The following is a 24751-nucleotide window of genomic DNA, read 5'->3' on the forward strand; positions in this document are numbered from 1 at the left end:
CCGTCCGGTCCTGATTTGACTTATTTTGTGAGATACACCCTAAATTCCTGGAGGAAAACGGTGTGTCTTTCGACCTTGTCATTCCTGGACGTTTGAAATTTTCACATTGGATTAAGGATACTGGGATCTCTACTTATTGGTTTTTGTGGATTTTTGAAGTATCGGCAAATACAGAAGGATGTCTGGGTCTGCATACATGTTGTCTTGTGTTTATTTGTGCTTTTGTGCTATGAGGGTTTTTTTGTGTCGGTTGTTTGTCTCTTTATAGGTGAGAGCATAAATAGGCAAACATCTGTCTCTTTTTTTCTCCCCCCCCCCCCTCTTTCTTGTTGCTCTTTCTTCGAGAGTTTCAAGGGCAGCGCCTGGGGACCCCGTGTAAAGCGGGGTCTGGGGCAGTTTGGGGAACACACCTAACGGCTGCGCTTTTTAGCAGCGGCCGACTGGCTGTGTTCCTGGCAATGCAAGGCCTCAGTCAATCGTTCCCCCAAAATGTTTGTTAAGTGTATGTGATGGACGGTTGTACTGGAACTGAATTTTCGATTGTAATGCAAATTGCAGTTGACTAATAAAATTGATTGATTGATTGATTGATTGATTGATTGATTGAATGATTGATTGATTGACTCAACATTTCACCCATCTGTGGGTATTTTCAAATATTTGTATGCCCACATTAAAACTGCTTGCTGGCGTTAGAAAACAGCTTACCTTCCCTCAGCCTCTTCACTGACTGCTCTCTGTATTGAAGCCTCAGGTTATGGAGGCCGATGACTCTCTCCTTCCCCCTGGTGGAGGGCGATTTATCTGGGTGAGCAACAGGACTGGTAGGACCAGCAGAGGCTGACGTGAAGCTCTTGCTCCAGATGCTGATTCCTGCCGAAGCTGGGGAGTTGTTCCAGCTGTTGCTGCGAGTTTTGCACGACTGGAAAGACATTTCTCAAAGTAAAGTTAGACGTGATAGTTTCTTTTCTGCAATTTCTGTCATTAGCTGTGAAACAATACCTGGGAATGGGGATTGTCTGGACTGAAGTCATCAATCCTCTCCAAGGTGTTGATGTCAAGGTTTCCCAAGGCCATGTCCAAGCCTTTGTCATCTCCTAGATTTCTGAATTCATGACCACTAAGGAATAAGTCTTATGTAATAAAAGTAGAATCAATTTTTTTTTAGAATCATGCTTGAAAGTAAAACTGCGCTGATGTTGAAAAAAAAGATACATTCCAGCATAGCTCAGAGAAGCTGGATCTATGTGCTCTGGGTAGGGATTAAGGGGCACAACCTTCCTCATCTCAGGATCGAACACCAGCTGGTAAAGGAAGGTGTTATTGGCTCTGATGAATCCCTCAATGTACTGGTCAGGAACGACTAAATTCATTTTCAGGAACTGGCCCATCTTTCTGATCACCTGTTCAGAGGAGAAGAACTCACAATAGAATCGGCCCAAGCAGTCATACATTCATTTAAAATCTAGGTTCCCATTTTGTTGCTTCAAGCTTCCTAATCTGGGTATTTTCATCTTTTCTGTATTACGTCATTAAACATCTTCATGTCTGCTTGATAATTTACCATCGCATGGCAAAAGATAGGGGTTCACAAAAACACAACAGTCCCTTTTTTGCGAAGTTCTAATCTCCATTTGCCCTCTGGTGGCTGAATATAGCAACAACATCTTTTTTTTTAAACATTCTTATTTCTTGCTATGAATTTTTTATAACAAAAACGCAAGCTTTCAATGCACAATTCACACTGATGTCAAGTGGCTGCAAATACTTTGCTGTCCCTCCAGGAATCACAGCTGGAATTGAGTTTGCCTTCTTAATGGCTGTTTTCACAGAATCTGTTACATGGGCCCTCATGCTGTCCAACACAAGCAATGCTTTTTTCTTTGTTTGCCATAACACTGTCAGCCACTCCTTCAGTAGGCTTTCCATCATCCACCCTTTCTTGTTAACTTTCACAACAATTTCTTTTGAAAGTTTTTCTTTTGGCATCGTCATCCGCTTAAAAATCACAATTGGTGGCAGCTTTTGTTCGGATGCTGTGCAGCCCAGAACGCAGGTGAAATGCGTTCTCTCATGGCCGGTTGTTTTTTCAGCGTGATGGAGGATTCACCTTTTGTGTCAACTGTCTTGGTGAGAGGCAGGTCAAACGTCAAAGGAACTTCATCCATGTTTATGATATCGTCTGGTCCCATGGAATTATCGGAATCTTTGAGTGAATTGATGGAAGTTTGTAACTTTTTCCTCGCAGTTGGGAGGGAGTTGCTGACACAGAGTTGTCTGCGCTCTGATAGACAAACCCTTTCATCTCATGAATCTGAGATACCATGATGGTCCACTTCTAAAATCCTTAATTTTATTTTTGGTGGCGATGCTTTTGGCTTTCAGTCGGCTCTGCGCCGTGGAAACATCTCTGCTGTTTGCTCTCTGTGAGTTCACCCAGTCTTCAAGAACGTTTTCAAGTTCGGCCCATCTGCATTTCTCATCTCTGAAAGCTTTTGTTGTCTTTTTGCATTGAGTCAGTTCTTCGTGCTGTTGTTTCCAACGTCTCACCATCAATTCATTACAAAATGGCTATAAACATCACAAAGCTCCAGCTGAACGCTTGTTACAGGGTGTCTACAAGTATAAACAAGTTAAATTTAATACTTTTTAAGACCTTTTAATACCACTTCTAAATGAAATTTAAGACCAAACGTACGATGGAAATACAAATCAAAATGACTGTTGAGTTTAAGAACATCGACTAAATGTGTTTAATGCGAAAAGACAAACATGTCATTACAGTCCCATGAACAAATGCTTATAAAATCAAGTAAATATATAAAATACTGTTCCTTCAGAACAAAAATAAATAAAACAGGGGTTGCGGGGGTTGCTGGAGCCTTTTTCCCGATATAAAATAATTGCAGCCGTCCAGTGGTTTCAGGGGCTTTCGTGCTCTCTCGTCTGTACTGGCCTGTGTGTTTATAAGGCAGCTGTATATGTCGCGGTACGGAACACTTGTCAGCATTTCACAGACTCGCTCCGTCCCTTCAGGCTTTTGCTGTGTGGATCTGGCAATCTGATACCATCAACCATCAACTTACTCTTATAACGATCTTGTGATACGTTATCTGAAGAAGAAAAATACGTGGAGAACTCGTCAGTTTCTCTGTTTGCGTCCGCCTTTGTGTTCGCCTTTTGCCAACCAGTCCGGCGTGCATGCGCGAAAAACCCGCATCAAAACAATAACAATGAACTACCCTATAGGCCACCGCTGCGGTGCCGGTGTTATACATTTACATGTACATTTGCCAAAAAACGCACCCCTGCTATTTTACTGAAATATACACTTGTAGCTGATTTAACATTTCCTACATGTTTACAAATGTGTTCTAAGCTACCAGTATGAATTTCATGAGTCTGGGACAATTTTTAGATTAAAAACATAGGGGGTGCATTTTTCGGCAGCCATTTGCCAAAAAACGCACCCCCTGCTATCTATGAGGGGTTGGCACTTGTATGACTTTATTCCTGTATATCCATCTGTAGTTAAAGGATAAGGGTCAGCAAATGCAAATTCAGCCCGTTAAAACAATGACAGGGCAATTGTTGCTGTATGATCTGCAGCTCAATTTGGAACTTTTAAACAGACTTTTGAAATACTTTGATAATTTGCTGTTGTAATATTATAGAATTTTCAGAATAAAAAGCTAGCAGATTTGCAGAATCAAAAACAATTTAATAAATACAAGTATAGAGCATTAAGAATTGTTAGAAAGGTCACGCTATTTTCTGGAAAAATACATTATTGTATGAGTTAAGTTCTTTTCCGTTTTATTTCTCTTTCTTTGTAAGTTTGAAATGTCCCATGCCCCTGAAAGCACCATAGCTTTCTGACAGTAGCGAATGCATCAAACTGGTCTATGAACGCTGTGCTGTTTACTGTAGATGCAGTCTGATCTTCCGTTTAAGACAAAGCTTTGCAGTTTCAAAACTCACGTCGGTTCTCATGGTTTATTGTTGTATGTGAATGACGAGAGACCACAACAAATAAATCAGCGGTACCTCAGATAAAAACTTTGGATTTAATGGTGTTCATTAAACCCGTACTTTTGTAAACGAATCTGCCAAATAAACACCGTTTTTTTCACACAAGAGGTATATTCAAACGTTTTGATATCACTAATATAAGAACAAGTAACTCCGTTGGTCACATTTTAATCCGTTTTCTTCGTCGATATTCAGCTGTACAGAGCGAGGCGCGCTCCCGCGACACCGGCCGGCCGGCGGGGTTCGCGCACCGCTGCGGTTGCTGTCACGCATTTTCCCGGCCCGTCCACCGGGCGATTCACACGAACGCGTTTGGCGTATGTTGTTCCACAGTTCTACCAGTAAAATGGGCGCCTGGACATCCTCTTGCGATAGTTTAACAGCTGAAAAGTCGGTCATATCGTTGTTTCTGTTGCATGTGTAACGGCTGGTTGCTACGTGCGCTCTCCCACCATTTGTCCTACCTTAAAGGCAAGGAGCGTTGCTCATAAGATGGTGACGTCACGTGCGTACCGCGCCAACAGTGCTCGGTCTGTGGCTGATGACGTGTCACGAGCACACGAGCCTGCTCAAGAACGCATATTGAGAAACGGCCATCGACAACGCAGCGCATAGGCTACCGGAAAAAAATATTCGACCTAGCAGAACAGATTGCCCGTATTTTCACGGTGACGTGACACACCAATATTTAAGACCCATGCAAAATTAATTTAAGACAATTTAATACTTTTCAAGGCCTTATTTTGAGGAAAATTGATTTACGACTTTTTAAGACTTTTTAAGGACCCGCGGCCACCCTGTGTTAGTATGAAAGATATTCCTATCAGGAAGTCCACAAAATGCAGTTCAAAGTCTTCAGCTGATCCAAAATGCTGCAGCAAGACTTCTGATGAAAATCAATAAGAGGGATCATATTTCTCCCTTCATTGGCTTCCTGTTAAATCATTGTGCATAAATGCTATACGCAGATTCATCTGCAGAAGAGGATCAGTGATGAGCATCAGAACAGACTGTAGGACACACTTTGTGGGAGCACAAAAGGAATTACAAGAAGCATTCAGAGAGCTAAATCATCAGAAAATTCAAAAGAGTCTTTTAGTAGAGGGAATAAAATGGGTTTTTAACCCTCCTCTTGGGGCTCACCAAGGTGAGGTCTGGGAAAGACTAATATGTCTAATCAAAAGGACCCTCACATCAGTTCTAAAGGAACAAACACTGGACGATGAAACCCTATCAACAGCACTATGTAAAGTGGAAGCCATCCTAAATGACAGGCCAATAACTTCAGTGTCAAATGACCCTAATGACTTAGAACCACTAACACCAAACCATTTACTCTAGCTGAAAGGAAAAGCAACCATACCACCAGGAGTCTATGAGAAAACAGATCAATATTCAAGATGGAGACAAGCACAGTATCTTGCAGATCTTTTCTGGAGACGTTGGATAAGGGAGTATATCCCACTCATGCAAGAACGAAGCAAGTGGAACAGCAAAAACAGGAACTTCAGCCCTGGAGATCTGGTTGTTATTGTGGATAACTCGGCACCGAGGAGCGCATGGACAATGGGCCGTTATGAAGATTTTTCCGGATGCCAAAGGCTTTGTTAGAAGCGTTTTGGTTAAAGCCAAAGCCAATGTCATCCAGCGACCAATAGATAAGCTCTGTCTTTTAATGGAGGCAGCTGGATGAAATAAGACTTTCTAACCTTTACTATGGACTGCTTTAAGCATTAGAAATGTTGAGAGGCAGGTGTCCTGGTCCCGATGGATTTCCACTGGAATTTTTTAAGAAGTTCTGGCCCGAGATCCATCCTATCTTTTTACCTGCTATAAATGATATCCTGGCTGGAGGTGTGCCTCCGTCTTGGAACTTTGCTTCCATCAGCTTATTGTTAAAGAAAGATAAAAGTTCTCTAGATTGCTCATCTTATAGGCCTATTAGTCTCCTCAATGTTGATTATAAAATTGTTGCAAAGGTGTTGGCGCGGAGACTAGAGAAAATTCTTCCGAAGATAATAAACCCCGACCAAACAGGTTTTGTGAAATCTAGATATGGAACAGACAATGTGCACCGGACCTTAAACGTCATTCATTATCTTAATCAGCATAAGGACCCTGCGTTGCTTATCTCCCTCGATGCAGAAAAGGCCTTCGATCGGGTAGAATGGCCCTTTTTATTCCTAGTTTTACAGAAATTTGGCTTGGGCCCTAACTTTATTAACATGATTAAAGCCTTCTACTCCAATCCAGTAGCCATGGTTAATACCAATGGTTTGCTGTCAGACAGTTTTTCTGTTCAGAGGGGTTGTAGACAGGGGTGCCCCTTGTCACCTTTGTTGTTTACCTTGTTCATTGAACCCTTAGCTGTGGCTATTAGGTCTAATCCAGACATATCTGGAATTAGGGTGGGTGACGTTCACCATGTGATCTCCCTTTTTGCTGACGATGTCCTTTTATACCTGAAAAACCCAAATAAATCGGTCCCAGCCTTACTTAGCTCCATTGATAAATTTAGTGCTCTTTCGGGTTATAAGATTAATTTAGACAAGTCTGTCGCTTGCCCTTTCAACATCCCTCAAGAAATGGTGCTACAACCTATTTTTCATACATCTAAAAAAGGTTTCAAGTACCTGGGTATTTTTGTTACCCCTGATTTGAAAGATTTGTTCTCATCAAACTATTCCCCCCTGGTCCAGAACATTAAGAATGATCTGCTGAAATGGTCCACTTTACCTATATCACTTCTCGGTAGGGTTAATACAATAAAAATGAATATTCTCCCTCGCTTAAGCTACCTGTTTCAAAACCTCCCCTGCTACTTGTCCCTTACATTCTTTAAATCACTTAACTCCCATATTTCTCGTTTTATTTGGAATAATAAGCATCAACGAATTAGGTTCTCCACTCTTGTTAAACCCAAGCAGTTGGGTGGTTTATCTTTACCTAATTTGCAGCTGTACTATTGGTCTGCTCAGCTTAAAATTATGACGGACTGGTTCTCTAGTAGAGACACCTGTTTATGGAGGGGCCTTGAATCCTTATCATGCTGTCCTAGAAGGTTAAGTTCCCTCCCGTTCATCAATAACTTGGATCAGCTGGACTCCCTGAAGGAAAACATTGTAGTTTATAGTACTTTGTTAGCTTGGCAAGACATAAAAAAATATTTGAATATCCCCCCCTTCATCTCAATTAGATCTCCCCTGACTTTGAACCCTGACCTACCTTCTTCTATTAGAAGTATCGGCCTATTGAATTGGTCTCGTTCTGGTCTGAAGGACTTCAAAGATCTGTTGATTTCTGGTGATATTAAATCATTTAATCAGATCAGAGACGAGAGCAACATTCCTCAGAAAGATTTTTATAAATATCTTCAAATCCGGCATTTTATGGACTCATTATTTCGGTCAAATATATTCCGAAGGGATTTGACGGATTTAGAAAATGTTCTGGTTTCAACCACCTCTCCCAAAGGTCTGATTTCCAAATTTTATATTTCCTTATTTAGCTCTGTACCATCAAGCTTTGACTCTGTTAAGCGGTTGTGGGAGCGTGATCTGGAGATGAAATTTAGTCCCTTAGATTGGCTTAAGATCTGTAACGGAACCTTCCCTAAATGCACCTCTATTTCTATACAAGAACAGAATTTCAAATTATTTTATAGATCCTATTATACCCCTGTTCGTCTTCAGAGAATGTTCTCCAACAGTTCTAATCTGTGCTGCAAATGTTTGAGCCATAAAGGCACTTTTTTTCACCTATTTTGGTCATGTGACCTATTAAGGGTCTTCTGGAGGGATGTACATCTGGTGGTTGAAAAGGTCTTGGGTGTTCGCTTCTCTCTGTCACCTATGTTCTATCTTCTAAATGTTCCCCCTAACCATTTGAATGCACACTCTAAATCCCTGTTTACAATTCTCCAATTTCTTGCCAAGAAATGTATTTTGTTACAATGGACTTCTCCTTCTGCCCCCACAGTAAATATGTGGCTCACACAGATATCTGTTATTCTTCCTTTGGAAAGGCTGACCCATGATCTTAACCACAAATCGGACACATTTTTGACTCTTTGGGGCCCCCTTGAGTCCTTTCTGCTTGGTTCTTAGGATTTCAGTTTTACTGTTATTTTGTTCTTTAGCTTGTACCATTTATCCTTGCTCGCTTTTATTTCTTCTCTCTCATTGGCTGAAGGGCGACATGGACTGGAGGAGAAGATTTTTATTTTATTTCTTTATTTTATTTTATTTATTTATTTATTTATTTTGTTGTTTGTATGAGGGTAGTGGCATTGGTTTGTTCTTTGTTTTCTGTATTGTAAAGAATTTAAAATTAATAAAAATAATATAAAAAAAAAAAAGAAATGTTGAGAGGCTCTAGGTAACATTTATAGACTAAAGGATTACATTTATGTAATGTTTTTGCTAGATACTAGGCTCCTGTGAATATTATTTTTGTAATTGTTATTTTGTTAAGGCTAACAATTAGGGGCCGGGATGTTGGAGCCGATTAAGAATTAGATTAATTTATTTATTTTTTGCTAAATTATTAATGTTACAGATCTAAGGTTGTGAATGGTAGAGCTATTGTTTATTTGTTTATTTATTAGTTAGGGTTAGACCCTCTTCCTTGTCAGTCAGCCTCCTGCTGAGATTAACAAGTAGAAGCAGCTGTTGAGGAGGATCTGATTGTTTGGTGAAGGAGTGAGGAGTGAAACAGTTTTTCTACACACATAAAGACCAGTTAACGTTTATATTAGAATTTTTTGTAAGTCAACTCGGAGAATATTTTTGTTATTTTTTATAAGTAAAGAAAACACACATTTTGAAACTGGGAAATTCTCCACAAGTGCTTTTTGTTTTGAGTGAGTCAAAAAACCTCCTCCTAAGAACTACTCTGGCAATTTTTTATTTTTGGAAACTATTTTGATACAAGAGTAGCCGTAACACCCTTAATAATCATAATAATCAAGCTCCATCATATATCAGAGCTCTGATTACCCCGTATGTTCCTAACAGAGCACTTCGCTCTCAGACTGCAGGTCTGCTGGTGGTTCCTAGAGTCTCTAAAAGTAGAATGGGAGGCAGATCCTTTAGCTATCAGGCTCCTCTCCTGTGGAACCAACTCCCAGTTTTGGTCCGTGAGGCAGACACCCCGTCTACTTTTAAGACTAATCTTAAAACTTTCCTTTGTGACAAAGCTTCTAGTCAGAGTGGCTCATGTTACCCTGAGCTATCTCTATAGTTATGCTGCTATAGGCTTAGGCTGCTGGAGAATATCAGGGTATATTTCTCTCACTCTATAGAGTTCTACTGTTCTTTAAATATGCATCGCTTGTCGTCATTTCAGCTTCTAACTTTCTGTTATCTCCCTTTTATCTTCATAGTAGGTACACCTGGTCTGACGTTCTGTTAGGTGTGACATCATCCAGAGATAACAGATCACCCGCTATTACCATCTAATGTAGAACAGATTACTAGATCAATGTGTGCTTGTGTGCTTTTTTGTCTCTCTTGTTGTGTCTCTGTTCTGTCTTCTGTAACCCCCAGTCGGTCGAGGCAGATGACCGTTCATACTGAGCCCGGTTCTGCCAGAGGTTTTCCTTCCCGTTAATGGGGAGTTTTTCTTCCCACTGTCGCTTCATGCTTGCTCAGTATGAGGGATTGCTGAAAGCCATGGACAATGCAGACGACTCTCCCTGTGGCTCTACGGTTCCCCAGGAGTGAATGCTGCTTGTCGAGACTTTGATGCAATCAACTGGTTTCCTTATATAGGAAAATTTTTGACCAATCTGTATAATCTGACCCAATCTGTATAATATGAATGAATTTGACTTTGTAAAGTGCCTTGAGATGACATGTTTCATGATTTGCCGCTATTTAAATAAAGTTGAATTGAGCAACAACTTATAGTATTGTTTTTTTTTGTTTTGTTATGGTTGATGCGTTCACATTGGTGCCACAAAGTCAATACCTTTGCTTACTGTAGCTCGTGTGACATTATCGCCAGCCATCGGCACAGCACACAACAGTGATCGCACAGCGGGCGACAAGCCAGAAATACAGCAGTACAACAGCGCTATCTAGTGACGCTTTTACTTAACTGTAAAGCCAGCCTCGCCACTCACTTTTCTCCAGGCTGGCGCTGTTCTGGACTTGTCCCGGAAGTAATAATTGATTTAGTCATACAACTCAGCCCCAACGCAGATTGCCACTATCAGCTTGTCTTCCATGTTGAATGAAAACAGCTTTGTCTCCGCTACAGTCCTTTGCGTCGCTAGAATTGCCTCTGTGGCCTCGTTTTGCCACACCTGTTTACAATGGCGTTGCCAGAAATTGCTTTTTGGCTGGGCCAAATAATTATAGTTGAAAGTACGTTTATTTGTAAGTTGCACGTTTACAAGTTCATGATGGAGAAGATACAGACTGAGGAGGAGAAAAGACCTTCTCTGTTCAAGTGAACATTCTTGAACTGACAGCAGAAAAAAATCAGGACCAATCACCTATAAAGATGATTTAGAGCCACAAAAACAGCAGAGCAACTTCTAGATCATTTAAACTGCAGTCATTATTTCGATTTCTGAACACAAAGTCACTCAGAAACTGTTGCCATCGCATCATCGATCCAGACACCTGGGACACACAAAACTGTTTTTTATGCAATTTTCTTTTCTTTTTTACAGCACAATATTAGTGCTATGGCACTTGAAGCATGTGATGGTTGTTATGCTGTCATTACGCATGATCCTGCTGCTGAGTTTACCCCTCAATCTCCTCCTGCTCTTGTAGATAGTTACATTTGATAACCTGTCGTCACCTTTCACAGCGACAGGTTTATCATCTCATCCTTCACCCTGACCTGACATTATTTCACCTCTACTGCTGAGGGCGCCTCTGCGTTCATAAGTATGCGTGCCGAAGGCTGAGTTTGAAGTTGTTCTCCGAGCTGATGTTTCATGTTTGTCCTCAAAACAGACCCGGTGAGGCATGGACTCCTGCGTGCCTTAAACCCACTAGCATTAGTCTTAAGCCTACAGGAAATAGCAATATAGGAAATAGCACTTTTATTAAACTATTGTAACCCCAAATTCTATGAGTATAGGCACAGCCCTTTAGGCTCTATGCTTCACTGCATTTCACTTTTCTACACAGCTGAGATGGCTATAGAAAAAAAAGCAATAGGCTATATGGGAAATGATTGTCCGGTCCCAGCATAATTTATTGTCAATGAAATCCGGGGGTCCCCTGACCTCTGCCTCTGTGCTCGGGGAAGGCGGGTCTTTGGTTCTCCACAACCACTATCGAGCTATTTCCTTCTGGATAATTTTCACCTAAACTAGTGCACTCTCACAAACTCCCACAGGTGCTGGGTCCCAGGTATTAAATGTTCACTTATATACAGAAAGGCTATAATTTATTTATTTACTTTCTTTTTTTAGGTATCACATTACACATGTCAGCTTAAATAATAATACATATGATTTAGCAATGGTATCAAGGTGTTATTTGATTGTATCTGTTGCTTTATGTCTGTTGGTTGTGCTGTTCTTTTTGCATCTCTCATTCCAGGTGATGGAGCAGACAGAGGACGTTTTATCATTCTCTCCCTTTTATCTCTTCTTTCTTTCACCTCTTCTCTTGCTTTTTTTTCTCTTCTTGTTCTTCCTTTACTCTCCCACTTTCCTATTGTAGTGTCCATATAATTTGAAATTCTCCCTGCAGGAATCACAATAAAGCTATTTACATGCATAAATCAAGCGGAGCATTATGGCGAAAGCTGTTTGCTCCACTTGTGAAAGCAAAATCTGTCGAGCTCTATTTGGCATTAAGACATCAATCCTTATTGCCACATTGCTAGACAGGACACTGGGGGGGGGGAAATAAACTCAAAGTCATCTATAATAAGTGGACTTTGCAACATTGAAACTATCAATAGTTAAAGAATGTTATTGGCTTTAGAGAGGGTTGATTTGGTACCAATTAGAAGAATTTTTGTTTTGTTAGAATTTCGCTAAGAATTAATTTGCAGTGAACTAGGAGTTAAGAGATGAAAGGCAAGAGGAGATGTGAGAGGGGGTAATGGTGCAGATGGTTGGCAGGATAGGTAATATTAGGTGTCATCAGCATAGCAGAGAAACTTGACATTAAAGTGGCAAAGGATGAAGCAGAGGAGATAAATAATAAAAAGGAGTGGGCCAAGGAAAAAGCCCTGGGGGACACCAGAAACAACAGGAGAGTGAGTGGAATGGAAGGCTTTCAATTAAATGAACTGAGTGTGGCCAGTTAGGTATGAACAGAACAAGGAGAGGGGTGCACCTATTGTACATCTAGAAGGAAGTCTCTGGAGGAGGAGGGAGTGTGAAATGGTATTGAACGCTGCACTCAGATCAAGAAGTATCAGGAGAGAGAGAAGGTTAGAGTCAGCAGCCAAGAGAAGATCATTGGTGATTTTAATTAAGGCTGTTTCGGTGATGTGGCGGCGGTGAAAGCCAGAGTGGAACTGCTCATATAAATTATTGGTGGTAAGATGGGCGTGAAGTTGAGAGACAACATTTATTTATTTGGTGCAATAACAATGTACCAACATGTTTACTTGAGAGTTGCATCACAGTTGCAACTTGCAGAAATACAAAACTTATCTGACATTTACCAATTTTGTAACTGTCGTGTTTTAAGTCTTTTCTTAATTTTATTTGTTTTTGTTACTATTAAATTATGTGTAATTTCAAAAATGATTGTTCAATGCACAGAACACAAATATTGTAATACAGTAGTGTAAATTATCTATACATAGAAAAAGAGTCTTGCTGGTTCACACCACAGTGCAATGAGCTTACAGAGACCTGCTATTGACAGGCAGGGCTGGGTGGGAGGGGTTGCTGAAAGGTGTGCAAAGTTTTCTCCCTACTCTTCTTTGCAGAGTGCCAACTTTCAAAAGGTCATATCTTTTTCAAATTTTATTTGATATCCACAAGTTTGACATTGTTGGAAAGCTCAGAGTCCACTCTTTCTGAATCCGTAAATAACTCAAGACGGTCCCGGGGAGACTTGGTTTTGCTGTGGCTTGTTACAAATGTATTCAAGTCAAATGAACCGGTGTTGGGTGTTGTGATAGCTGCCTAAACTTGAGTATAACTTTAGATGTGAGTATAGGCTGTTTTTTGTGAAAGCTCAGTCTTTCCTGGCTCCAGCTTTCCCCAACATCATGAATGACTTAGCAAACCAAAAGACTACTCTTAAGACTAAAACCCTATTTATTCTTCCACTATGAATCAAACAGTTTTTGTTTTTAGCCCCAAAGAACAGAAGCCATTGGCAAAGAATGGTAGAATGTTCAGAGGAAACTGATGCAGAAGGGAGATAAAGAGAACTGAGGAGCCTTTGAGTAAAAGCTCAACTTTTATTTGCCATCACTTCAAAAGTAACCCATTTTTCACGTCTAGACAATAATGTTTTTAAAAGCTAGGGTATGCTGCTTACAGAAAAAAAAAAAAGTCAATGAAATCCAAAAGAGGAGGTGAGGAGGGCAGGAACAATTCTTCTTTTCAGTCCTGCGCTTAAATTGCTCTTTTTAAAGAGGGAGGAAGAAGTATGAGGGGTCTGGGCTGAAGCTCCCAATGTTACCAGACCCTAAAATTGCCCCTTAAAAGTATGCACAGACATTACTGTGTAAGCCCCTGAATTCAAGCGCAAGGTGATGCAACAGCCCATCAGCTCGCCGACCCCATAAAATAATCTGGTGCTCTTCTTTTTCTCTTTGCTCCCTAAGAGGAATTTCTCTTCTGGCACACATTATGACAATATCCAACACCACCTTTACATGCTGACGGTTTTTCAACAATTATGATGTTTACAGCATCTCCTTGCGTTTGGCTCATCACAGTCCCACGGCTCTTAGTATTGACTTTCTCTGTGCTGCCGGTTTACTGAGAACTAGAACATGAAGCTTGCCATTTTCCAGTTTGGGACAAGCATAAATCCAAATATTCTTCTTCATTCTACTTTATGATAATTTTTTGAAGACTTTAAGCCGGGCGTACACTGTACGAGTTTTTCAGTCGTGGTACTTATATACATCTCAAACTGTGCGACAGAACCGCGGGGTTTAAAAAGTTCACCGCTCACGATCTGTGCGGCGCGACGCTCGGACGAGACCGGACTGCTCACACTGTACGTCGTGTCCCCTCTGGGACCGCTCGCTGTGGTGGCAGAGGCAGGCGAGCGACGGTAGGTGACAGGGACCCAGAGCAGGGGGTCGAGCCCAGCTCTGGCGAGGCACGCAGGAGGCACCGGGCGTCGGGGGAACGGAGGGGAGAGAGGAGGGACGAGACGCATCGGCAGCCGCGCGGCACGGCAGGTCGCCTGGCCCGCACCCCCCCCCCCCAGCAAGCGAAGGAGTGCCGAAACAGGCGGCCAGCGCGTTGCGCGGACCGGACGGCTCGCCCTCCCCAACACCGGCCGGAGGTTGCTTCAGGGACGCCCGCTTCCCTCCCTCCGCTGGCGGGGACGAAGAGGAGGGGAGGGCGCCCCCTCGTAGCTCTGCTTGAACAGCAGGATGCGCTCACGAAAACCTCACGACAGCCGACTGAATTTCAAACATGTTTGATTTTCACCGATCGTCCGATTCCTGATCGGGAGGTAGTCGTGAGAAGCCAGTCCCCCCTCCTCCCCCCCTCTACGATCAAGCTGAAATTCGGCCCGATTCAAAAAATACTCGCACGACTGAAGAATCGGCCCGAATAGGGGAAAAACTCGTACAGTGTACGCCCAGCTTTAGGTGACACCCCTTAAACATTTTTTCAAAGGAAAGCCACTTCATTGAGTGGGCCCTGATACAAAGTGGGTGGGCCTATGCCCACCCACTTTGTTACTGCCGTGTTAGCTGAGCTCTACCAAAGCTATCCATACTTTGCATGTATCTTGAGGACTTTATGTTTATATTCATCTATTATGTGTCAAGTCCTCTAGGCCAGGAGGAAAATAGAAGATATACCATAAAGCTGAAAAATGCATCAAAATCAAAGTCAGAATTTCCATGAGTACAATAACTCAATTCCACAGGTCAACTTTGATGCTTTTGAATTTCCATAGTTGTGTAAAACTCTACTTTACATTAAGGTTTTTCACCACTTGGACCATGAATGGACTTTAATCCTCTATCATGTCCAAAACTGATATTGATTTTTGATACCAAGGTCCAAAAGTTTACGGAGGGTGATTGTAAGATTTGGATTATGGAAAAAAAATTAGGTTGTGAGAAAAATTTTAGGTTCAACCATGTTAATACTGTCTCATGTTTTTCAAATATCATAAAAACCATTTATAAAAGATGCATCACCTATGCTGTGCTGGAAAGAATGGGAATGTTTTGAACCACATAAATGGATTATATATCAACAAATGGTTTGTTTTTACAAATTAAAAAGGTTAACAATTTTTAAATAAGGTAGTTTTGTCATTATGCAAGTACTCCACTTCTGTACCAACCTTAAGAATGTCGGGGTTTTTGGCAAGCCGCAGCAGCTTGCAGGCCTTTCCCAGGCCAATCCCATGCAGGGAGGGTAAATAATCACAACCAGCAAGGATGCACATATACCGGAACTTCTCCTCTGTGAAAACATTCCCCAGGGAGCGACAGCGGCCCAAGTTGTTCTGATCTATTTCCATTCCGTTGCCGTGCTTGTCCATTTTGAGAATTACCTAAAAATGTTAAGTGAAAAGATTGATCAGCCAAACCTTGTTCCTTTATATCAACACAGTGCATTTTAGAATATCTCCTTGGATGGAAAATGTCTGAAGTAATCCAAGGAAATTTAATTTCTTAGGAAATATCAAGCACAGGTTTGACACAAATAGCACAGTTCAGATACTGATAATGTTCCAAAGTTTAAAATGTATGGCTTAGTTCTACAGCATTCGTTTCAGCATTTAGAGCTAGTATTCTCACATCAGTACATCTGGTGGCAAACTTAACATTTGACCATCTATCTAACCTGGTTCCTTAAACTGATAGAACTGCTTTCAGCAGTCCAACATAGTACAGTACAGAAATCTGTAGTGATCGTCCAGGGGCGACTGGTACAGAGGAAGAGCTATTTATACTGATGCTTGAGATGTGCTCCACTTCCTGTAGTCATAAGCAGAAGGAATAACTAGAGAGACATCTATCAGAGTTTCCCGCAGGAATTTATTTAGGCGAGGCGGTGAGTTGTTGGCCGGAGCAAGGTTTGCGCGGACGACTGGCCGGGGGGGGATGGGGGGTGTTAGGGGGCGACTCGCGGAGCGGGGGGCGTATACATGTATTTTTGCCTGCTTCTTCCCTGCCAATCACTGTATGTACGCGCGAAAGCAACAACAAACAACCGCGTGTTAATGTCAAATAAACATGCAAGTATATATCGAGTTTTTTTTTGTTTTTTTTGGTTTTTTTTGGAATGTGAGCGAGGCGGTAGCGTGAGTTTGTCGAGGCAGCCGCCTCGCAAAGACATCGCTGCGGGAAACCCTGCATCTATGATCAAAGTTTTGGCCCCCAGAGCACCGAGGCAGACGCCATGGGAACCAAAACCCCAGATGCCCAAAGTGACCCCCTGAGTAATGGTGCACAACATAGGGAACAATGGACCACCAATGCCCGCCCATGCCACTGGGTCTAGCCGGCCCCCAGGACGGAAAGCCCACCCCCAGCACAAGTGGACCGCTCCTCCTCCAGGCCCCAGAGTCCAGGTGGGAATCGGAAAAACAGGGGTGAGAGAAACACGCTGAGCCTGCCTCTGCCTGCTCAAATGTTGCGTTGTCGCATGTTGTTCTCAAGTGTGATTAAAACGGGAGGACCAAAAAGGGGGTGCCCGGCGCAGCCCACCCACCCTCTGGAAGATAGCAGGTGCCAGGTGTCAAAGCACTTTGCATTGTCTTTGTACTGAAATGTGCTATATAAATAAATCTGCCTTGTCTTGCCAGCGTAACCCCCACCCCCCAATGCACCCAGAACCTTCAATGTCTAAATGCGAATGTGGGCAGAGAAAGCCACCAGGGGTGAGGCCTACACGACACAATCAGCCCCCACCCCCAGATGCCTTACTCCCAAATAATGGCCTACATATGTGTGTTGTGAGAATGTTATAAATGAACATCTCTAAGACGTATAACAAAATTGGGGCCAAGGACATCAGCAGACAGCAGGGCTGGAAAATCCTCCCCTCTCCCCAGGGATACCCTCAACTCTTACATGTGTGGCAGCGTGATGGAGCAGGCATAGGGAGGTGCCCGGGGATGGGGAGGAATGACTGAGGAGCAACATGCCCTCCCAGGAAGCAAGCTCCACCGCTTACTACATTAGGCACCCTTGTTCTCCGAAACCCCACCCAGAGAAGGAGGCTCCGCCAGCCGCACCACCATAGCCTGCGGTGCCAGAGAGAGGCGGCAGAGTCCGAGAGCCAACCGCAATCAGAGACGGACAGCAGCACTCCCCAAACCACCTGCCCACCTACCCACACACACCCACGTTAGCCAGCCAGCTCGCCCACCCAAACCATGCAGACCCCTGTTCCCCGGAAGGAACCAGCACCGAGACAAGGAGCCGGACATGGAGCCATTCAAGGAACCACCCACCACAGAGGAAAGAAAAATATAATTAAAGCCACCCCAAGATTAACATTCAAACAACTCCCACACCACATAAGACCATAGAGAACCAGGCTGGGATCACAAAAGGAGACAAAAGCTGCTAGATGTTTGGTTATTTGTCCTGACACATGCTGTTGAGAAACTGTATAAAATATTTAACCAATTTATTAAAAATAAAAAAAGTTCCAAAACCAAATTTATGTAGAGTAGCAAATAAAATGCCCAAGTCTATCAAACACGTTTTCTGCATCTAAACACAATATATTGGATTCAATGTTTTTACTATAGGAATAATCTATTAAATGAAGTAATCTGCATGCATATGTGGATGACTGCCTACCTTTAATGAAACTAGTTTGATCAGAGTGCATTATGAAAGGAGTGACTTTAATCATTTTTGTTTTGAAAGCATACTTATCAACCAACCGGAACAGCTGTTCATGGCCAGTGTTCCCTCTTAATTTTGTGTCTGAGCAAACACACAAACTCCCTGAGCGTTCACTTGACCTCTGAGCAACATCGCAAGTGCACACTGAGGCTACATTACGCCTGTCCAAAACCTGAGATTATAACAAGCTACATGGCTTACTAAAATGATCAAATAACAATAATAATATATTTTAGATTACCTAGTTTAGATACAACTGATTTAGCCCGATTACATGGAAAAGATAAAAATCTTGGATAGTTTTAAGAGCTGTATAGTATGCTTTCTGTCAGAGTATGGGGCCCTGCTAATTAAGAACTGAGAGACATCTTTCAGAGTTAAAATTTTATTGGCATTAAATTATTTACATTTTCTGCAGTGATTTTTAGCAGTAGCATGTGGTATTGTGCAGCCTCTCTTCTGTCAGTCTGCTCCAGGGCAGCTGTGGCTACAAACATAGCTCACCACCATCAGGGTGTGAATGTGTGCATGAATGGGTGAATGACTGACCAGTGTAAAGCATTTTGGGGTCATCAGACTTGATAAAACTCTATACAAATACAAGCTACTTATATATATACATATATTAATGTAGTCCTCGGGCGTTTGCTCATAAAATCAGAAATGTATAAACAGGGTTGCTTTTAAAAAATGGAGGTAGAACAACAAGGCTGGTCAGAAACCAGCAGTACTTTGCACTGCAAAGATCTTCCACTGCAGCTGATAACACCAGCAAATTACGCCCGCTACCGTGCAGCATTGTTTGGGCTAACTGAGTTTTTCCATATTTTTAGCTGAGATCTGCACAAAGAAGTGTTGGGAAAGGTATGTCCTTTTCTGGAGGAGCCTGTATGCTGGAGGGAAAATACTCGACAGAAATTTCTGTCAGGAGAGGCTGATCAGACAATCATTAAATGTCTAATCACTTCTGGATTAATATATTTTCAAGCGTTACCGTTTTCTGCCCCTGTCAATGATTTATTTTAATATTCTCAGCCACACATCGCTGTTCTAATACGAGGGGACGCTCTCAGTTCCGAACAATTTCTTTGTGCTGCTCTTCGGTTTTTTTTGCCAACGGCAGCTTTTTAATATCATAGGTGGTGCAGAAGATCTTTCAGAGGCAGCTGTGTGTCGCGCTGTCAGGAATGTTCAGCTATAGTCGAGTTTAACGGGGTTCTATAGTCAGAGACCCACAAGATTAATAAAAGAATTACACAGAATGAAAGCAATAATTTTTTCTGTATCAACTTTTTTTAACCATGTTAATACCATCTCATGTTTTCTACTATGATGCCTTACTTGAATAAAGATATTTATAAAAGATCTATCACTTGTGTTGTGATGGAAAGACAATGTATATGTGTTGTTTCAAATGTCTAATACTAAATATTTAACTCCTGCCTTTGAAACAAAACCATAATTTGTTTGTTTTTTCACAAGAATTTGCTAAGGAAGAAAATGTTTGAATCAGAATGAAGACAAAATATTATCAGTTAAATAGAAATATAAACATTAATGCGTGCCTAAATATTTAATGACTTTAGGTCAGTTTTTAGTAGCTGTATCTTTGGCTGCAACGACAGCACTGTGTGAAGAAATGTCTCCATAAGGCTGGCAGATCTGGACACTGATGCTTTTCTCCGTTCTGCTTTACTAAAGAGCTCAAGCATTGTCAGGTTGTGCAGGGATCTGGTGTGAAGATCTCTATTCAATCTCTGGTGTGTTGCCGTCAACGTAGTGTTAAACATTATGAATATTTGTCTCAGACCAAAGAACCTTCTTTTTACTGACCTCTCAATCTTCCACATGCTTTTGGGTGATTTACTGAGATTTTATGTGCCATTTTGTTTTAAACTGTGTCTTTTTGTTTGCCTTTCTCCCATTTAGATTGGACAGGAAGAACCTAGGAAACAGCCTCTACCATCTGAGCCACTAAGGCGTTTAACTCCTTCATAGTGGTGGTAGGTATCTTGGAAGTGTCCATCTGATGTCTTCTTAGTCATTCAGTCACTCAGTTTTGGAACACGGCTGAGTTCAGATCAAGATCAGTACCACAATCCTTCTATTTCTTCATGCTGGATAAAACTAAACTGTATGAGAAAGCTGTTATGGTAGAAATCTTTTGGGACCCCCCCCCCCCCCCCTTGTCAAAAAGCCAAATTATATTGACCTGCTTCCACGAAAATCAACAACAGGAGAAGACATGCAAGAGGAGGGAAGACTTTTTGTAGGAATTGCAAAAGGCTGAGAGAAAAACATGGCTTGCATCCAGGAACATGTTCTTTCAGAACAGTTCATTAAGTTCTACTTACCGTTCTGCAGCCAAATGCCAACAGGTCAGAGTCCTCGGTGATGACAGCTTGAGCAAACCCAGATTTGGTGAGATAAGCTAGCTGAGCATCTGCTTCATAGGGAGCCACGATACAGTCCACCCCTCTCTCCCTTGCAGCCTGCTTCAAGGAAACATTTCATGTTAGACCCCATTACCATATCTGTACAAAGACCTATGGGCTCGACACAGGGGTAGCGACAAACGACAGCGACTAATGGCTTTCACTGCCACTGCGGTGAAGACCCAACACATGGGACGCAATGCTGGATCGCTTGTTTCCCAGAAGTTTTACTGGGTATGAAATTGGAGGGGTTTTGATATTTTCAAAGCAGTCCGTGACCATGAAGAGTCAGAAGATTTAGCTGGAATTGACTGAAATCTTGCTTTTATGTCTACTCTACAAAAGAAAAATACAACCAGGTTCATCCTATATTACACACAAGGAAACAGCAGGGGGATATCATTTTAAGGGCAGACCTCACAGCTGATCCAGATAAATGGCCTTAGTGACATGCGACGATGACAAAAGTTGAACATTGTTCAACTTTTTCAACTCGCGTGCATGTCTATGAGCTTGAAATTTCACATGCACAAATTTTGCCGTTCGCTTTGCTTGAGGAGGGCAAGTGACTGTCACCTTATTGCACAAGTTCTATAGGAAATGAATGGAGAGGGAGCGTCGTTGCTGCCCGTGTGCCAAGCCCATAAGAGTCAGATGCCCAAAACTACAAGTGACACACCTTTTTGAAGTAAAGCAATGTTTTCACAAATTACTTGTATAAGACTTTTCTATGCACAAATACAATTTCCATGTTATCTAGATTAGATTTCCACACCTTAATAAGCTTATGAGCCATAGCAGGGGTGATATTAACACAGCGTCCAAAACAGTCTCTGGCCTCTGACAGTTTGCCTTCACGCAGCAGCTGTCGGCCTTTTTGAAGGTTGGCTTCCCTGCGCCTGAGGACACATAAGAAATCCAAAACGAACAATGAACTTAATGCACTGGAAGAATCATCCATCCAGAGTAGTAAAAGAGAGGCCTAGGAGGTTAGTGGTCCGACCAGAAATTGAGTTTGCTTCAGAACCAGAGCTACACAAAATGCAATCCACATTGCCGTATCAGGGTGTGGAATATCCCAATTGCAAAATTGACTGGGTCCAATACTTGGTGGACTCTTATAGTTCAAGTAAGATGTATTTACACTGTGCTTGCAGATAAAAGCTTTGGCCAGTTGAGTGAATGTAAACCATCCTAGCTGCAAACACCTGATACAGAGGGAGGCGGCTGAAAGGAGAGCACTGGGAACATTGTGGCATGATATGGACATAGGTGAGGGATAATGGAGATTAATTGCAACTCGTACTAAAAAATCGCAGAAGAGTGCAACTACATACGTTCCGACTTTTGAATAACCCTAGTTGGAATACATCTGTACTGTAAACAGAGAGTGAGGCACAGTCAGGGGTGAATACTCACTCTCTGCGAGTCTTCTCCACTTCTTGTTTAGACGGCAGATTGCGTCCATCAAACACCAGAATGGGTTTAACGGAGAAATTTAGCAACATATCCACAAACTTCATGCAGTACCACACATACCTAGAATGATCAGTAACATGCATACGGTCAGAGATTAGAAGATGGAACATTTGACATAAATCTTGAATATCTATTTTTATTTCACTGAAAGCGTTGGGACTGAGTGCTTACTGGTCAGTTGGTTCCCCTTTAGCTAGTTTCTCAGCGCAGGAGAACGCTCCTTTATGTAGCCAGCAGTAAGTGTCCACAGCCACAGTCTGGCCCTTATACTTCTTAACGTTGATGGGCTCTGCTGCATCTTTGATGAACTGCAACAGTCCAGAGATTCCCATTCTCAGCCCCCCACAGATGCCAAACCTGGGAAAACGCAAGAAGTCAGTTAAACCTCTGACCCTTCCGGGGTGTGATCACGGTTATTCCCCATGATTTGTATGCACTAAAACCATTGGAGGTCTAATATTAAATACAACTTTCAGCTTTCGGAGAAGTGAGGAAAACATTTGAAGGCCGACATTCAAAAGAAATTAAAATGTTTTGTACGACTTTTTCGCCGCACGGTTTCAGACCTACCGGTACTAATGCAGGTTAACGGTGAGATACACACACACAGCGGTTATCACAGTTGTCTGGTGAGCACACTAAGCAATAGCATTTATAAATTAAAAAAATTGAAAGCTCCTACTTACCTTTCTATTCGTAAAACCCCAAAATATAATCGTTTGGACGGTACAAAGCTGGAGCGAGTTTTGGTTTTAGCGGTAAAAGACGTGATTCAGTAAGAGCTACTACAATTGGCTGCTTGGAAGAGGTGGGCGGGTCGTTGAAAGCTCTTCCAATAGAAAGCGTAAAAGTACCGGAAAAGAAAAAAAATTATTGGAGCCTCCTATCCCGCACATAGACATCATATACGTAGACGCGTCATTGGGCGGGTTCTGCCTATGCTGCGATGCGTCAGAGCGTCCGCCATCTTAAATGTGGCAAATCTGCAGTTAGACTCAGTCACTTAAACAGTATCAGAGAGACTTTAATCTCAGAATATACTTTGTATTCGTAATATTTTTATTTTTGTGATATTACAAGTTTATTTTTGTATAACTTTAGCTTCATTCTCCTGAATTTATTCTTGTAAATAATAAAAATTATTTAAATAATCTAACCTGGCCATATTACTCCAGGAGTGAAATAATTCTGCAAACTGTGAATATTCTGGAAATGTTCCCTCTTAATTCTCATAATATGACGTTTTTCTCATAACATTACCACTTTGATGTTTGTTTGTTTTTTGTTTTGTTTTGTACTTTATTGTCCTAGGTCTTTTTTTCTATTAGTAAATTTACCTCTTTAATACTCCCCCAAAATGTGACACGGTTTTATGAAATAATGAAGATCACAATGTTTAGATTTAACAAATTGATCCTTATATTCATAACACATATACACACAGAAATATATATATACACACAGTGTCCAGTTTTGCAACATGGTGCAGTCTTAGTTTATAGAAGGCAGATACAAGTAGTGAAATCAGCCCGAATACATTTACATGCAGCACAGGAATGAGGCATCTTCTCTGATCCACGTTCACTATTAAAACTATAGTGAAAACTATAATCCATCAAGAACCACATTCCATACCAGTAAGTGGCGGTAATGCTGCTATATATATATATATATATATATATATATATATATATATATATATATATATATATATATATATATATATATATATAATAAGTATATGGCATTTGACTTTTAAAATGTCAAATGCCATATACTTTTATGTTATGTTCTAAAAATATCAAGTACTGAGAAAGTCATGTGCTGAAATATTTTGCATTTTATTCATTTAAATATATGTATGTAACATTTATAAATATATAAATAACAATATACATAAACATATATTTACATATGTGTATACATATATATATATATATATATATATATATATATATATATATATATATATATATATATATATATATATATACACATACTTATATATACATATATATGTTTAATATGAATAACATGTAAAACATTCAAAATCAGCACTCTAGTGTATTATATAGCTCAGTGGTAGTGACAGGCAGAACCATAGACATAATATAAGAGTAGACCCAGCATTGACTGTCGCGGTGCAGGAATTACGGCCGCCATCTTGGGGCGGTCGACCTGCTACCCTAACCTGCTGATTCAAGCTGAACACACTAATTATGCCTCAGCACTGGGTGGCGTATTTCTGTTTAAATCCACGGACTATTGACGTCAGGGCTCGAAGGATAACTTTTCACAAGTAAGATTAAAAGATATTGTTTATATTATAATGTAATTTTTCTAATATCAGACAGAGAGATATAGGTCTACATGTCCAAGTTTTTGTGACTTAGTCTCTCCAAAATTGCATCTGTATGCAAACAGAATATATGAAAGCCATTAGTCCCAGTCTGAGCCAGTTTCATTTACAAATATTTTTAGCATTTGTTTAAGTGTTTGATTAAACCTTTCAGTGAGGTCTTCAGTTTGTGGATGATAAGGTGTTGTTCTCAGTCCTTTAATTTCCAGCAGTCAATTCACATCATTGAGAAGTTTGGACATAAAATTGGTGCCCTGGTCAACGAGTATTCCTTGAGGAAAACCAACTCTGGAAAAAAATGCACCAAACAGAATGCAATATTCTTTGCTTTGACAACTTTCAGGGGGAACACTTGAAAATGTTGTTGTGTAATCCACAATCACCAGTATAAACCAATTTCCAGCTTTACTCCTTTCCACCAGTCTCACTATGTCCATGC

At 41.2% G+C, this 24751-nt stretch overlaps 1 protein-coding gene across 3 annotated transcripts in view; it reads right to left on the minus strand.

Annotated features, from left to right (window-relative positions):
• Positions 1–22763, minus strand: part of exo1 (exonuclease 1) — a 49279-nt gene extending 26516 nt beyond the window's left edge. For 2 of the 3 annotated variants that reach the window (XM_021310737.2, XM_036130666.1), the window contains exons 1-9: positions 22640–22763; positions 22125–22310; positions 21894–22013; positions 21250–21373; positions 20394–20534; positions 15516–15728; positions 1216–1403; positions 1003–1105; positions 709–922 (exon numbers count right to left, since the gene is read on the minus strand). In XM_021310737.2, the coding sequence (XP_021166412.1) occupies positions 709–922; positions 1003–1105; positions 1216–1403; positions 15516–15728; positions 20394–20534; positions 21250–21373; positions 21894–22013; positions 22125–22285 (1264 nt within the window). In that variant the 5' untranslated portion in view covers positions 22286–22310; positions 22640–22763. The remainder of the gene's footprint in view (positions 1–708; positions 923–1002; positions 1106–1215; positions 1404–15515; positions 15729–20393; positions 20535–21249; positions 21374–21893; positions 22014–22124; positions 22311–22639) is intronic. The other variant, XM_021310736.2, reaches the window with a different exon arrangement.
• Positions 22764–24751: the final 1988 nt, after the last annotated feature.

This window comes from Fundulus heteroclitus, unplaced genomic scaffold (assembly GCF_011125445.2).
Source record: "Fundulus heteroclitus isolate FHET01 unplaced genomic scaffold, MU-UCD_Fhet_4.1 scaffold_37, whole genome shotgun sequence".
Taxonomy (NCBI): Eukaryota; Metazoa; Chordata; class Actinopteri; order Cyprinodontiformes; family Fundulidae; genus Fundulus; species Fundulus heteroclitus.